A 13,396-nucleotide genomic window follows, 5' to 3' on the forward strand; every position below is an offset into this window, starting at 1 on the left:
ATAACTGCAACATTCCTGGTTCGAATCCAATCCATGACCTTTGTCGCTTATCTTGCTCTATTTTCTCCATTTTTTGCATTCAAGCAAAAGCAAAATGCCCCATAAAACAATACATGTAAACAAGAATGTAAACCAGGCAGGACAGGAGTCATAAATTAAATCTTATTAGCTTTTTTCCCGCTGAGCTTTCAGCCTCATCTGATAGTCTTCATCAGCAGAGAGAATTTGTTCATTAGTCATCTGTAGTAAGTCGAGCTTAACTGGAGATTGTTTTTGTTGTTTGTTGTTTGTTTTTCAAGACAGTTTGTCTTGAACACAGCGCATCACAGTGGGTGATTAAAATATCTAGTTTTAAAGGAACAGTTTGAGGAAATACACTTAATTGAGAGTTAGATGTTCAGATCATGATGAAAACCACAACTTGTCATTTTTACACTGAGGTTTTTGTATGGAATAAACAAATGAGATATACAGTACAGGTAGATTGTATTTCTGATGGATGGAGCTAGTTGTTTCCCCTGGGTCCAGTCTTTATGCTAAGCTAAACTAAGTGACCGCTAATTGTTGTTTCATATTATTATAGTGGTAGGTTCTCGGCATGACTGTGAAATAGCATATTTTCCACATATTTGTCAGATCCGGATTATTATCTGGATCTGCAGCTGCACAAACTCATAGACGTCAGCACCATAAATAAGTCTGATTTTTAACACGAAGATCCAAACATTATTTCCTGAGAAATTGAAAACAAAAAAAGGCTCTATCTCATAAATTGTTTAAAAAAATTCCTGGATCTGCACCAAAGTTTAATGAGTTGCTCTCTTGCTCATGCCCCATCCCTCTAACAAGTTTGGTGCAAATCAGTTCTGTACTTTTTGTGTAGTCCTGTTCACAAATAGACAAACAAAATATTGGATTGATTAAAAACACTGATTTCAGATTTTTATTTCCTCTACTTTATATTTCAGAATAAATCTGAGAAATAAGCTCCAGTAAGCTCCAATAAATAAAGTGGAAAAGTCGATAGTGAATTTGGCATTGGCTCAGTATTTACTGTCTGCAGCTGAGTGCACACTTTCTCACTTTCATACACACACACACACTCGCCTTTCTATACATGTGAGGACCCTCACTGACATAATGCATTCTCTGGTCTAGCTCTTAACCTTAACTATCTGAACCGAAGAGGTCTTCCAACAGCTCTTTGCAGTCATGAGGAGACAATGCAGAAAATGTCCTCACTACAATGGTTTAAAACTGTGATTGGTCCTCACAAATATAACAATGCATGGCCACACACTGTAAAAAAAACACCAGTGGCCACTTGAAGTGAAGTCAGACCTCTCTGGTGACACAAAATGTCATCATCAGCCCAAATCCAATTACAGCAGCAACAAGAGGATAATCAGTCAAGAAGAAGTGACAGTACAATAGAGCTGTGGTCAAAGACTGAAGTGGTTTGGCTTCAGATTCACACAGATGAAATGTGAACATCGCATGAAGAAGAGATTACCGACTTTTTTTTCCTTCTTTTTCTTTAACCTCTCATCTTGTTCATTACTGCACGGATCAGTGTTCTGCAGCTCATGTGAAACCCATGTTTTGAGCCGTCTTTCAGCATGGACACACACACACACACACACACACACACACACAGACACTTTACTGAGAGGCCGTAACTGGAAAGGAATGAGTGGAGAAATGCATCTTGAACGGATGAGACAATGCTGCTCACAGATTAATGGGATGATATCGTGTTTCAACCTCCGGAAACTCACTGTTAGTCTGCGTACACTCCGTCACATCCACACTCACTTCGTGTGATTTGTATTCATTCAAACAAAAACAAAGACAAACACTATATTTTATCATTAAAATCTCAGGTTAATAAATAAATTATCAACTAAAATGAACTAAAATATTCGGCACTAACGGGACTTTATTAAATACGTCATGATATACAGTAGGATTGTTAAGTTAGTGGTGCACATGAGTTGTTTATGCTGTTAACTGTCACTTCCCCAAAAATACACTGCATTTATTTTTTTTATCAAATTTGACCATGCACAAAATGTGTCAAACTTCAAGATTTCAAAATAAATGTTATAGTTATATTACAAAGTCTGAAATCCTAACTTAAGCTGTAAATGTCCATCTTAGAATAAAAACTTAAATTTGCCTTTTTTTAATGATGGAACATTAAAAACTGTAAAAGAGAAAAACTCCCCAAACATTTGTGGCATTGTTATTTTTACAAAACCCATCAAAAACATTAATAGGCCTATATAATAGTGATGTATTGTTTTCTGTATGTTTGTATGGGTGTGTTAAAGTCTGATTCGAAGCCCATGTTTGGTTTGAACTGTTTTTGATAACTGTGGTGTTTTATTAGTGGGTGCAGACTAACTCCTGACCTAAACAAAAACCTGTTCACAGTTAAACGTGTCATAACTGGAGTATAAAATGAAATACAAGACTTTTTATGGAAAGAGTTCAGTCTTATAAAGTTTATTGACATGAGGAAAACATCGGGATAATGTTTAAATACTCTACACAATAAAGTTATTAAACATGCACATGTAAAATATAATATACTGTACATAAATATTAAATTGGGAAAAAAAAAAAAATCTCCAGCTGGTCAGTTTTCTGATGCAGTGCCTGTGTTTAAGTTTTTTGTTTGAGCCCAAAACGACAACGTGAGATGCCCCCTGTGTCGTCTGAGACAAACCTGTTATTTATAGTGCAAGAAAAGACACTTAATGGAAATCAATGGAATGCTCGACTCATGGCAGGTGTGGGTCTTTTCAATATGGCTTCCACTGAGAAGGACAAAGACTCGCTGGACGCCGTCTTGGTCCCGACGGGCTTGGACAGAAAGTCTTTGGCGTACCTGTCGGTGATTTTTACAGCCTGAATGTCCTTGGCCGAGCCCTCCCTGAACTTGCGGGCGGCCTCCTCTAAGAGCTCTTTGCAGTACGGAGCCCTGAGCTCCGGCCCAGCCCCGCCGCTGCTTTTTTCATTCAGCGAGTGCTGGATGAGGGAGTGAAAGGAGTTGAGTTTCATAGAAAGCTTAGCGCTGTCCTTGCTCAGCTTGTTCAAGACTTGGCTGGAGTTTTGGGAATGAGTATTGATGGGGAAGGATTGTCCGAAGCTCCTCTTCGGGGGGGAGAAGGCAGAGCACTCCCTCGGCCCTCCGTGGGGGGCGGCGGGAGGTTTTGGTTCGGCCCGTTGAGGGTTTGGCAAGTCCTGCAGCGCTGCGGCTCGGGATCCTTCCAGTTTACCTGCAAGAGCGTCCACAGCCTCCTGCTCAGGCGGTTGGCTCTCGGCAGGCATCACCTTGGGCTCCCACACGGCGCCCGGCTTCATGTTCTGCACGGCCGTGGCGTTGAACAGGCACTGCTGATAGAGCAGGGCGTCACCCAGGTTGGTTGCGCCGCGGGGCCACATCATGAAGCCGCCTCGCGACGGCTGCAGCGGGTAGTGGCGGTAGGTGGTGGCAACGCTGACGTTAGAGGAGATGAGCTCAACGTTGGCGGGGTTGCTGGGGTACTGCATGGGCAGATCCATGCAGTTCGGCCCGATGAAGTTGCACATATCTTTGGGCTGCGGCTCGACCTGAGCTGCCGGCGAGTAGGCCGTCTTGTAGGAGCTGTACTCAGCGGCGTGGTGGACCATGCTGTTAGGGAAGATGAGCGAGGCCGTGGCCGCCTGGCTGTTCTCCATCAGCTCTCGTTCTTTGTACTCCCGCTCCAGCATGATGGTTTCCAGCTCCTTGTCGGCGAAGGCTCTCCTCTTTCTCATGCGATCGCTCAGCGGCGGGGGGAGAGACGGGTTGGCCGCCAGGAACGGATCAGACTGCACCGGACGATATCCTGTCATCAAAAGAGCCCCCATTTAATGCGAGGTTTATGACACTCAATGTGTTTTGTATTATAGGTGATGTCAAGCATGCACGCAGAAATGTTCACAACACTGACAAACATGCAACACTGCAACAATTTTCACTCTTGTTCGAGCAGTTTCGACTAGATATTAATCATACCCGTCTTTATATGTTATGACAGTGCTGGAGATTCATTTGTAAACTTATCACATGCCAAAAAGTTAAACAAGCCACTGCTTACAGATGTTAGCAAGTCCCGATCACTGTTAAAGGAAAAAAAAGAGAAATCCGAGACAAGCTATGAGAGAAAAGGGGTATTTAGTTAAAGCGAGACAGAGGAAGAGCCAAGAGAAGAAGAAACAGATCAGAAACTTATCGTGGAAAGAAATAAGACATGTCTCTCGTTGTCAGATTTGTTACCTTCGAGGATGCTTTTGGCGAGCATGGTGGACGGTCGAATGTGTCGCTGATATATCGTCCTCCTCTCTGCTGGAATTTGTTTCCCAGATATGCCTTTCTTATCCTGAGAAGAAGAAAAAACAAAAGAAAAATGACTGAAGATGTGCTTCAAGATGTTTTCCCTGAGCCTTAAATAATATCTGATTTGTCACAGCTAAGGTCCAGGTTATATCTGTGTTTGGATAACATATGCTGGCATTTCCATAATAATCCACTTGAAAATATCGGTCATACCGTGGTTTTCTGATTTTATTACAGTTATAAAAAACATCTTTAAATTACTTAAAGCTGCATCTCTATGTTTATGAGATGTAGACCTATAAATTAACTTAAAATTAAATATGTTAAACAGATGTTAAATATATTGAGCTTTCGCATTTCAAAGATACAAAAAAAAAAAACGTAATACAACAAGAATTGACTGTATTAATTTAAAACAATATTTTGACTGGACTGTTGGTTAAACAAACAATCACACACTCTGAACACAACCGACAGAAAGACTTCCATCTGGTACCGTCTTTAAAACACTGCTGATGTGCTGCGTTATTTTGCAGCAGCTAATTCTCAAACACAAACGCACAGACCGTGGAAAGATCCCATGCAGTATATTTAGTTGTTTATAATTACAGATGGTGCTCACTGTCTATGATCGGAACATCTTCTTTTACATTTTGACTTAATAAATGCATTGATTATTCTTTATTTGCCAGGACAACATCAATAATTCCTTTCCTGAATCAGCGGTAGCAGAATGAAGGAAACCCATGTCAGCCATGTAATTATGTCACATTAATTAAATCATAATGCATGTCATTTTACAGTTTAACACTCGTGCAGCTTGTCTCACAGAAAAACATAAATAAAGGGAACAATTTAACCCGAGTATGCATTGCTGGAATATGAGGACATGCTAATTCGCAAATGAAATGGCTTAATAGTGACGGCTCCGGCTCAGACTTTAACGCACCAAAATCAGAGGAACAAGGAAACTACAGGAAATTATGAAAGTCACACAATAACAAAATATGAAACTGAACACTGGAAAAATCAGAGCTTGTAATCCAAAGATACTAATAATAATGACGGTATAATTAAATGAATAGATGAGTGTGTTTCACAAATGGATTTACTGTGTGTTTTACATGTTTGATGTGGGTTTTCTCCAAGAGATGTCTCAGGAATCAATGCAGTGTGTACAGAGAGCAGTGAGTGAGCCACTGGATTCAAGAAAAGTAAATAAAGCAGTGGGGGGAAAAATGCTCTTAAGTATGAGAAGCTAAATCAACATCTGTAAATCCATACAGCAGAAAACGCTGCTTTCACGGACAGCTGAAAGATCAGAGGGAGTAAACCTGGAGGCTTCCCGAGAACACGTGACTGGATTAGATGATTTCTTGTAATGTTAATCTTGTGTGTTTTAGCATAGAAATGCGGTATCGACTGAGCTTATTGCAGGCCACTACTGAGGGTTTTAATTTGTTGCAGTTTATCTGTTGCACTTGAACGCATCACAACACTCCTTGCACTTCAATCTGTGCAGAGCATTTGAGGGTATCGACTGAGCTGATTGCAGGATACTACTGCGGGCTTTAATTTGTTGTAATTTATCTGTTGCACTTTGAACGCATCACTGCACGCTTTCAGTCGTCATGGAGCATTTGAAGGCCTTCGCCTGCACATACACCCACACCCGCTCACTCTCAGACCTACCTCCGTGGCTTGCTGCCTCCTCAGGGCCACCTGCGCCGCCATCACCCGCTGTCTCTCCACCACCAGCAGGCAGTTGGCGCACTGGCAGTCCCTCCAGCGGCAGAAGCGCTTGTGTCCCTTCAGGCAGGACACCACGCCGTGGTTGCGGCAGCGGGCGCACTTCGGCGTCCGGCTCAGCTTCCTCTGATCGCCCGAGCACAGGCCGCTGGGACCCGGCTTGTCGTCGCCCTTGCAGTCGTCTCCGTCGTCCTCCGAGGCGGCGGGGCCGAGCGGCGCCGAGCCCGGGCGGCTGCAGGAGTCCGCCAGGTCGTCGCTCTCCGTCTCCAGGCTCTCCACGTCGATTTCAAACTCGCAACCGGCGTTGTCTGACATGTCTGCCCGAGTCCTCCGCCGGCTGTCGTTACACTCAGTTAACGTCTGGACACAAATATGAATTATTTAGACCTGTGAATAATATGAGACAACTCAGTATCACGTTCTGTTCAGGCTGCTACACTCAATTAATTCCCTAGACTTAATAACCTCATGGCCATGATTCTAAATATGGCAGCAACATCATGCCACCTGATGTCTTTACCTGTGAGGATTCATTTATAGTCTACCTCCTGTCTGTTGACATCTTTTAATTAAAGAAAAAATGTTTACCCTAGTTAAAATGCTGATTCCACCCAGAGGAAATAAATATTTTTTTCCATTAATTCCGGGTAACTAAAACTAAAAATAGTTATTATTGTTTAGGGCCTATTTTTTTGTAGTTTTTGCCCCTGATTAAATTTTCATTACATTTTCTTACAAAAAGGTAAAATCCACAAACAGGCCAAGAGATGCAAAAAATAACTTTAGGCTATACATACTTTTTTTTTGTTAATGTGCAAAAATGTATCTAACAAAAATATAAACAGGGTTTGTAAGAAAAGTTTAAACGTTTTATCTCTGATTAATTTTTTTATGATGGCTGGAAATGATTAAACTAGGAATAAACGTTTATGGCTAGTTCACAACACAGTGAGCTAATATGAAAATCTATTATTGGAGGCATTTTCTAAAATAGAAAAAGGGACCGTTGTTTTTATGACAGTCCAATAATTTATTAGAGGCTATGAGTCCATTAATAGCAAATTGTTTTAGTCATCCCTCCTCTCTGTCACTAGACATGCAGCCTAAAGTATGTTGCATTTTAGGGGTTATTTCATGCAGGGATTTGGTTTCAGTTGCTTACAGATATAAATATCTTACATATCAGCTGCAATTTCCCCGTAAGACTTCGCGGATTCTCCTGTAAACTATCAAAAACATAATAACAGAGTGAGTTTACCTCCAGAGGTTGATCCAGCGGTCTTGTCCAGGGTTGTACAGCGGTGTGTGGGGAAGCGGTGAGCACGTCGTCAGTACACGTGATGAACCGCACGCAGACAGACACACAGTCCAAACTTGCAGTAGAGACTTGTAATTAGTGTAATTAGCAGTTAATTGAGCGGGTGAATGACTGTGTCGCTCTCTGACAGATCCAACTTTCCTCTGAAGCGGACACTCGCCGCACCACTCCTATGAACCGCTTCAGTGTGCGCTCTCTGTCCTCTGATTGGCTGCTCATCAACACGCACCGACCAATGGGGTTTCGCGCTGTTAATCGGGCGGGGGAGGGGCTGGTGTTCTCCTAGTAACGGTCGGGTAGTTTGATTACTTTTCAAAAAAAACACTAGTGGGGGAAATATTTTCCCCGGTGTTTTACTTATCTTTCTTTTGTTGTCATCACTTGAGAGTGTTTACGGTATGTTTACTTATTTTGTCAAATATATAAATGGTTAATTAAAGTATAATTATTTATTTGTTATCATCGTAGAAGTAGGCCAAGACATGATGGTGTATGCGGTCAGATAGTAGGCTAACGTTTGATGTCAACAAGGTGGCACACTTAATGTTTTGTGACCTTGGATGTGTTTAAGGATGCAACTGATTAATTAACAACTGAGTAGTATCTGGCACCAAATAACCAAAACATGAGATAACACTGGGCTGGTACATGGTCAGGTAAAAAGGCGGAACGATAGGAGGGCTCCCAGACCTAAGCCCACAACAGGAGGGGTGAGATATGACAAAAAAGAAACATGAGTGCACAACTGAGACAGTTCAAATTCAAATCCCAAATTCATCTGGCCCAGGTGAAGATTTGCCTCACACTGGAAAAATTACTCAGTAGTTTTTATGTGCTACCCATTTTAACAAATATATCACAGCCCCTCTGTTCCTGTAGCATCACCACAGCCAGTTATCCAAAGTGTTATCCATAGCTAGTGTTAGCTATAGTTTGTCGTTTTTATGTACAATGGATGTCATAATTATTTTTTTCTTTTACAAGTGACAAGGCTGGATTATCAATCTGTCTTGACGGGGACATTTAGAGTGACTGTTAATGTTTTATTCTGGTTGTTTAGTGTGAAGCATTCACACTAAACAACCAGAATAAAAATAAGTGCTTCCATTTTTTCTGTGTTAAGTAAGAAACACACAGAAACCTTGGGCAATGTTGTCTTGTTCTGTTATAGAAGCTCTGAAAGGCTGCAACCAGCTATTTTCATTATCAATACGCCTGACAATGATTTTCTTTAATAATTCATTTATTGTTTAGTTTATAGGCTAAAATACTAAAATTCCTTGTTTTTTTGACCAAGAGTTAAAAATACAAAGATGATGAGTTTCTCTTAATAGAAAACTAAAAAACATTCACATTTGAGAATCTGGTACCTAAATATTTGGCATTTTTTATTGAAGAATTTCTGAAATGATTAATTGTTTAATTTTCTGTATATCAGTTAATCTGCTGATCAACTAATCACTGGATTCTGGGTGCATATGCGCAAAATAGCACTGGGGCTTAAGAGCAAAATTTTAAAATGTCACTATTTAACATAGGCAATATATGTATGCTGTAGGTATTTAAACTACTTGAATAAACAAGTTAGAAGCCTTTTCATATCAGTTTTTGAAGGTTTTTTTTTTTATAAGATTTTTTAAATTCACCCTAAAATTTTAAGAATTAATTGAAAATATGAGAACATATGGTGTTAATGCTTTAAAAAAATAGCCTGTTTTTATGGGTATTAGTGATACCAAAATTTCCAAAAAGGAACTATCTGAGGGGCGTAATGTAAGTCCCATTGATATGAGTGATTGTCCAGGTTACAATGTGCCTAATGTTGTATTTCTGCCAGAAGGCGTTTTTACACAGATCACAGTTTAAACTGCCTGGCGACAGACCAGGCAGACAGGTGATAAATGTGTCATGCAGGTTGTTACAGTCTGTCCTCCCAGCGAAAGTAACTGAGGATGATTACAGTGTTTTCACAACAATCACACCTTAAAAAAAAACACAATGTCAGCATGCAGGAGAGTCCTGCACAAAACAACAGCCAAGTCAAACACAACCTAAAATATACCTACAGCCCTAACCTTTCACTGATCCTGATTCTGCGCACTTAACCTAGACCAACCAAATCAAAAATAAAAATAACACAAAAAAAACAAAATCCTAAAAACACTTTAACTTTATGCTCCAACCATGAACCTAAACTTAATTAATTAATTAACTTAATTAATCTTTAATACACCTTCAGTAATACACCAAACTTAAATGACCCTTCTTTAATTCTTAATACATTTAATCCTTTTTTTAACCTTAAGATTTCATAATAAAACTAATAAAAATGCCCCCAGAATGGATATTTTGATGTGAGGACATTTGAACCTCCATAAAAACACAAGAAAACACTTTTAGTTTTTTAAACTTTGATGTCTTTGACAGCTACTAAATTGAATGACGTCTTTCTCTCTCAATGTTTTCCTTGTTCTTCTCACTTTAAATAATCATCTTGATCACAATAATATAAAACAGATACATAAAGGTCAAATTAAATATGGTTGAGATTATACAGGGGAGGGATCCATGGGTGTGGCCTGGATTTTAAAAAGGAGGAATGTCGACCACTTTCTATGTTTGGCTCTTTGTTTGTGGCTTATTGAGTGAAAGCCTGACTATCGCAGAATTTACTCAGCGCCAACTGACTTCCATGGGAACTGACAACAAGACAATACAGTCACGGATCTTCACGCAGCTGAAAATAGCACGTGGACTTCAGGCTTTTGTCCGTTTAGTTGTGATGTAAAAGAAATGAACAAAGCAAAGTTAAAAAGGAGGATATGAGTCGATATGAATCTCTGTCACAGACATATTGTATATTCCATTCAAAATATGGGCAGGGTATAGTGACCACCTTTGTCCTGGTTGAATCCTGCTTGGCTTGACGTTAACTAAATTTAACAAGAAAATCTTGATTTCATTTTTCATATATAAATGAAGAACAGTCTATTCTATGTATCTACTCCATTTAAAATGTCAAATAGGCCTCGAACATTAAATAATATCTAACTATGATCTTTTATATTTCTTTTTATAGCAAAAACACAATGAAAATAGTGATTTTTTTACTGTAAACCTATAGCTTTTTTACTTCTTTTTATTGTTTTTATACAATATAATAATGGTCAATTATTAAAGAGCGAGTTTCTCATTCTTATATTAAGTAACAATGTGTTTTTTTCTCTTTATAATGAAAATAATGCCAACTTGAGGATTTGTAACGTGTTTATTGGATTGTTTCAGTGTTTCCGGATTTTATTTATCTTCATTGATGCCTTAGTCAGACAGTGTCTTTTACCTTCTTAGCTCATAGTTAGCTAAAAGACATTGCTAGAGTTTATCCATTATAGACCACAGCTGCATTTGTATTGTATACCTTTCATATTGTCATAAATTATTTTAGCTGTGGAGTTGGAAATTCATTACTTTTGTTTTCTAAAAATTGTTTTTTTCTGCTCTTTTTCTGTCCAGATGAGGGCGGTTCCTCTTAACGGTTCCTCCATGTGTTGACAGTGAAGACATCAGGCCTGCAGGTGCAGCTTTATTTGCCACTTCGTCTTAATTTATTACGGAGGTTACGACCGGCCACCCCGGGCTGCTGTTTCCACACCAGGAATGCTTTGATGTCGGGAGGAGGCTGGACGGTCGGACAGGAGGATCGGCGCAGAGCTGGACCCTCCAGGTGAAATGTGTTGTCTATGTCCGCTGCCTCATTATGGAGGGGCAGTGCAGGGCAAGGGGGCCTCTAGAGGTGCCTGAATGGATTTCCAGGGGTCTTTTAGGACATTTCAGGGTCCCTTGAAGGAATTCCAGGCATCCTTTAAAGATTTTCCGTAGTATGCCAGAGAATCTTAGAGATGTTCAAGATGACTTTTAGGTGATTATGATCCTTGAGGAGGAGGTTCCAGTTCTCCTTCATGGGAATATGCGTGTTCCTAAAGGAGTTATAGGGTTCTATGCAGGATCTGAAAATCCTTGAGGAATCCTTGAATGGATTCCAGGCATTATTGAACACCTTTCAGAGTCTTTGCAAATGTTTGGATCACCTTGAGGTGATTTCAGGGGTCCTTAAAGATATGTTAGACATTACTGGAAGTATTTCAGGAGTCTTTACACGGGTGAAAAGGTCCTTTAGGGTTTTCCAGGGATACCTGAAGTAGTTTGTCTTTTAAAGGGTCTGATGAGCCTTGGGGTTCCAGGCATTATTGAATGAGTTTGAGTGGTCTTTACACGGGTCTTGGGTTCTTTTAGAAGTGTCTGGGTTCCATGAAGAGGTTTCAGGTATCTTTGGAGGAGTTCCTGGGGGGTTTTGAAGGGGTCTAGGGATCCCTAGAGGGATTCCAGGCATTGCTGGCAAGGATTTCTGATGTAGTTTCATTGGTTTATGTTTTCAGTCAAGTTTGGTTTTCTGAGATCCTTGATGGAATTTCAGGGGTCTGGGGATATCTCCTCATTTTTGAGGGGTCCTTGAAATGATTTCAGCTATTATTGAAGGAATTCCAGGGGTTTTCAAGGGGTCCTTGTTAAATCCTTGATGGTTTTCCATGGATCCTTGAATGGATTCCAGGTCTTTTTGAAGGTGTTTCAGGGCTTCAGAGATCCTTGAGTAGTTTCCATCCATGAAGAGGTTTCCATATCCTTGGGGTGTTTAAGGGATTCCTGTATAGATTCAGCTGTTAGTTGGGGGAAGATTGAAGGGTCACTGCAGGGGTCTTTGAATCCTTGGATGGATTCTGGGTGTCACTGAAGTCATTTCAGAGTTTTTTGAAGTAGTTTACAGGGATCCTTAAAGGGGTTCCAGGTATTATTCAAGGAATTTCATGGGTTGTTGTAAGGTTGCGGTGATGCTTCCGGAGTTTGTACAGTTGCTTTCAGGGATCCCAGGTATTATGATGCAAACAGAAATGAAAATTTCCTTTTATAATTCCCTTTACACAAAAAACAGTTGTGTATTTTCAGTATGTAAGAGCATTAGATCAACTTTATTAATGTGTAGGGTGCAGTATACACATTTTGAGATTGCACAGTGATCTTGTGGTATTTTCGCCACTATAATATCATTATTGTGACTTTCTAAGTAAACTTTATGTTGTTTGTTATGTAGGTCAAGCCCCACCACTTAAAACAAGGATATATCTTGTCTAAAATGCAGGATTGTTAACTCTTTATGTGTATGAAAATAGCTCAATACACAGGCTTTACCTAACAACATGTTGATCCTTTTTTTATGGCCACAACCTGGAGAGAGACACAGACACATCACAACACTTTCTCACACGCTGTCCGGTTTACTTTCGCTGCTGATTGAAACAACAGCATCTTGTTGGAAGTGTCCCGCTGTGCAGGCTGTAAAGTGTAACAGGAGCTGTGTATAGACAGAAGAGCAGTGTGGGATCACTGGGGATCCTGTTATGTTAATTAGCCTCTGATGGACCGACAACACATGCAGCTGAATACAAAACCAGGCGGGACGGCATTTGTCTCTGTCTGAAAGGGGTGCGACACCTCGACCTCTGATGGCTAATGTGCAACAAACAGGAGGACGTGTCCTTCTGCTGTGGACAAGTCACATTCAGAGTTTTTATCTGTACATAAGTGGACTAAATTTGATCATTCACGTCTTTGTTTCTATTACATCAGTGTGTCGTTAGGTTAGTGTTTATTTATAAGAATCTATAGATAATGTGTCAATTACAACTTTTAAGAAGGGAAACAGTGAAAGAAATCCAAACCAATTTCATATTCGTATAAGAAAGCATCAGTTTAAACTTCTTCTCTCAGCATCCATGTTTAATTGTTACTTAAGTCTGCTATAAAAGATTTGTCTTTAAAACCTGTAGATATCCTGTAGAGACAAATTCAAAACAGGAAACTTGTTTATTTGCTGTTTATTTATTTATTTTTTAACATAGAATTTAGTT

At 39.9% G+C, this 13,396-nt stretch overlaps 1 protein-coding gene across 2 annotated transcripts; it reads right to left on the bottom strand.

The window, feature by feature from the left end:
- Positions 1-2,408: 2,408 nt before the first annotated feature.
- Positions 2,409-7,564, bottom strand: dmrt2a (doublesex and mab-3 related transcription factor 2a). Of its 2 annotated transcripts, XM_056376698.1 has the most exons (4): positions 7,374-7,564; positions 6,059-6,475; positions 4,307-4,409; positions 2,409-3,875 (listed from the first exon to the last, which is right to left on the bottom strand). In XM_056376698.1, the coding sequence occupies exons 2-4, from the start codon at positions 6,428-6,430 to the stop codon at positions 2,770-2,772; spliced, it is 1,581 nt and encodes a 526-aa protein (XP_056232673.1). In that variant the 5' UTR covers positions 6,431-6,475; positions 7,374-7,564; the 3' UTR covers positions 2,409-2,769. The 2 variants fall into 2 exon arrangements, with proteins under 2 accessions (XP_056232673.1, XP_056232674.1); XM_056376699.1 differs by lacking the exon at positions 7,374-7,564 and having other exon boundaries at positions 6,059-6,500.
- Positions 7,565-13,396: the final 5,832 nt, after the last annotated feature.

Source organism: Seriola aureovittata, chromosome 5 (assembly GCF_021018895.1).
Source record: "Seriola aureovittata isolate HTS-2021-v1 ecotype China chromosome 5, ASM2101889v1, whole genome shotgun sequence".
In the NCBI taxonomy this organism is placed as follows: Eukaryota; Metazoa; Chordata; class Actinopteri; order Carangiformes; family Carangidae; genus Seriola; species Seriola aureovittata.

What these genes read in the sequence shown, in the direction of transcription:
- dmrt2a (XM_056376698.1), bottom strand. Translation starts at nt 6,430, where the DNA reads ATGTCAGACAACGCCGGTTGCGAGTTTGAAATCGACGTGGAGAGCCTG. An exon ending in GGAGGCAGCAAGCCACGGAG is followed by an intron (nt 4,410 to 6,058) that starts GTAGGTCTGAGA and finishes TCTTCTTCTCAG; the next exon opens with GATAAGAAAGGCATATCTGG. An exon ending in CGCCAAAAGCATCCTCGAAG is followed by an intron (nt 3,876 to 4,306) that starts GTAACAAATCTG and finishes TTTTGATGACAG; the next exon opens with GATATCGTCCGGTGCAGTCT.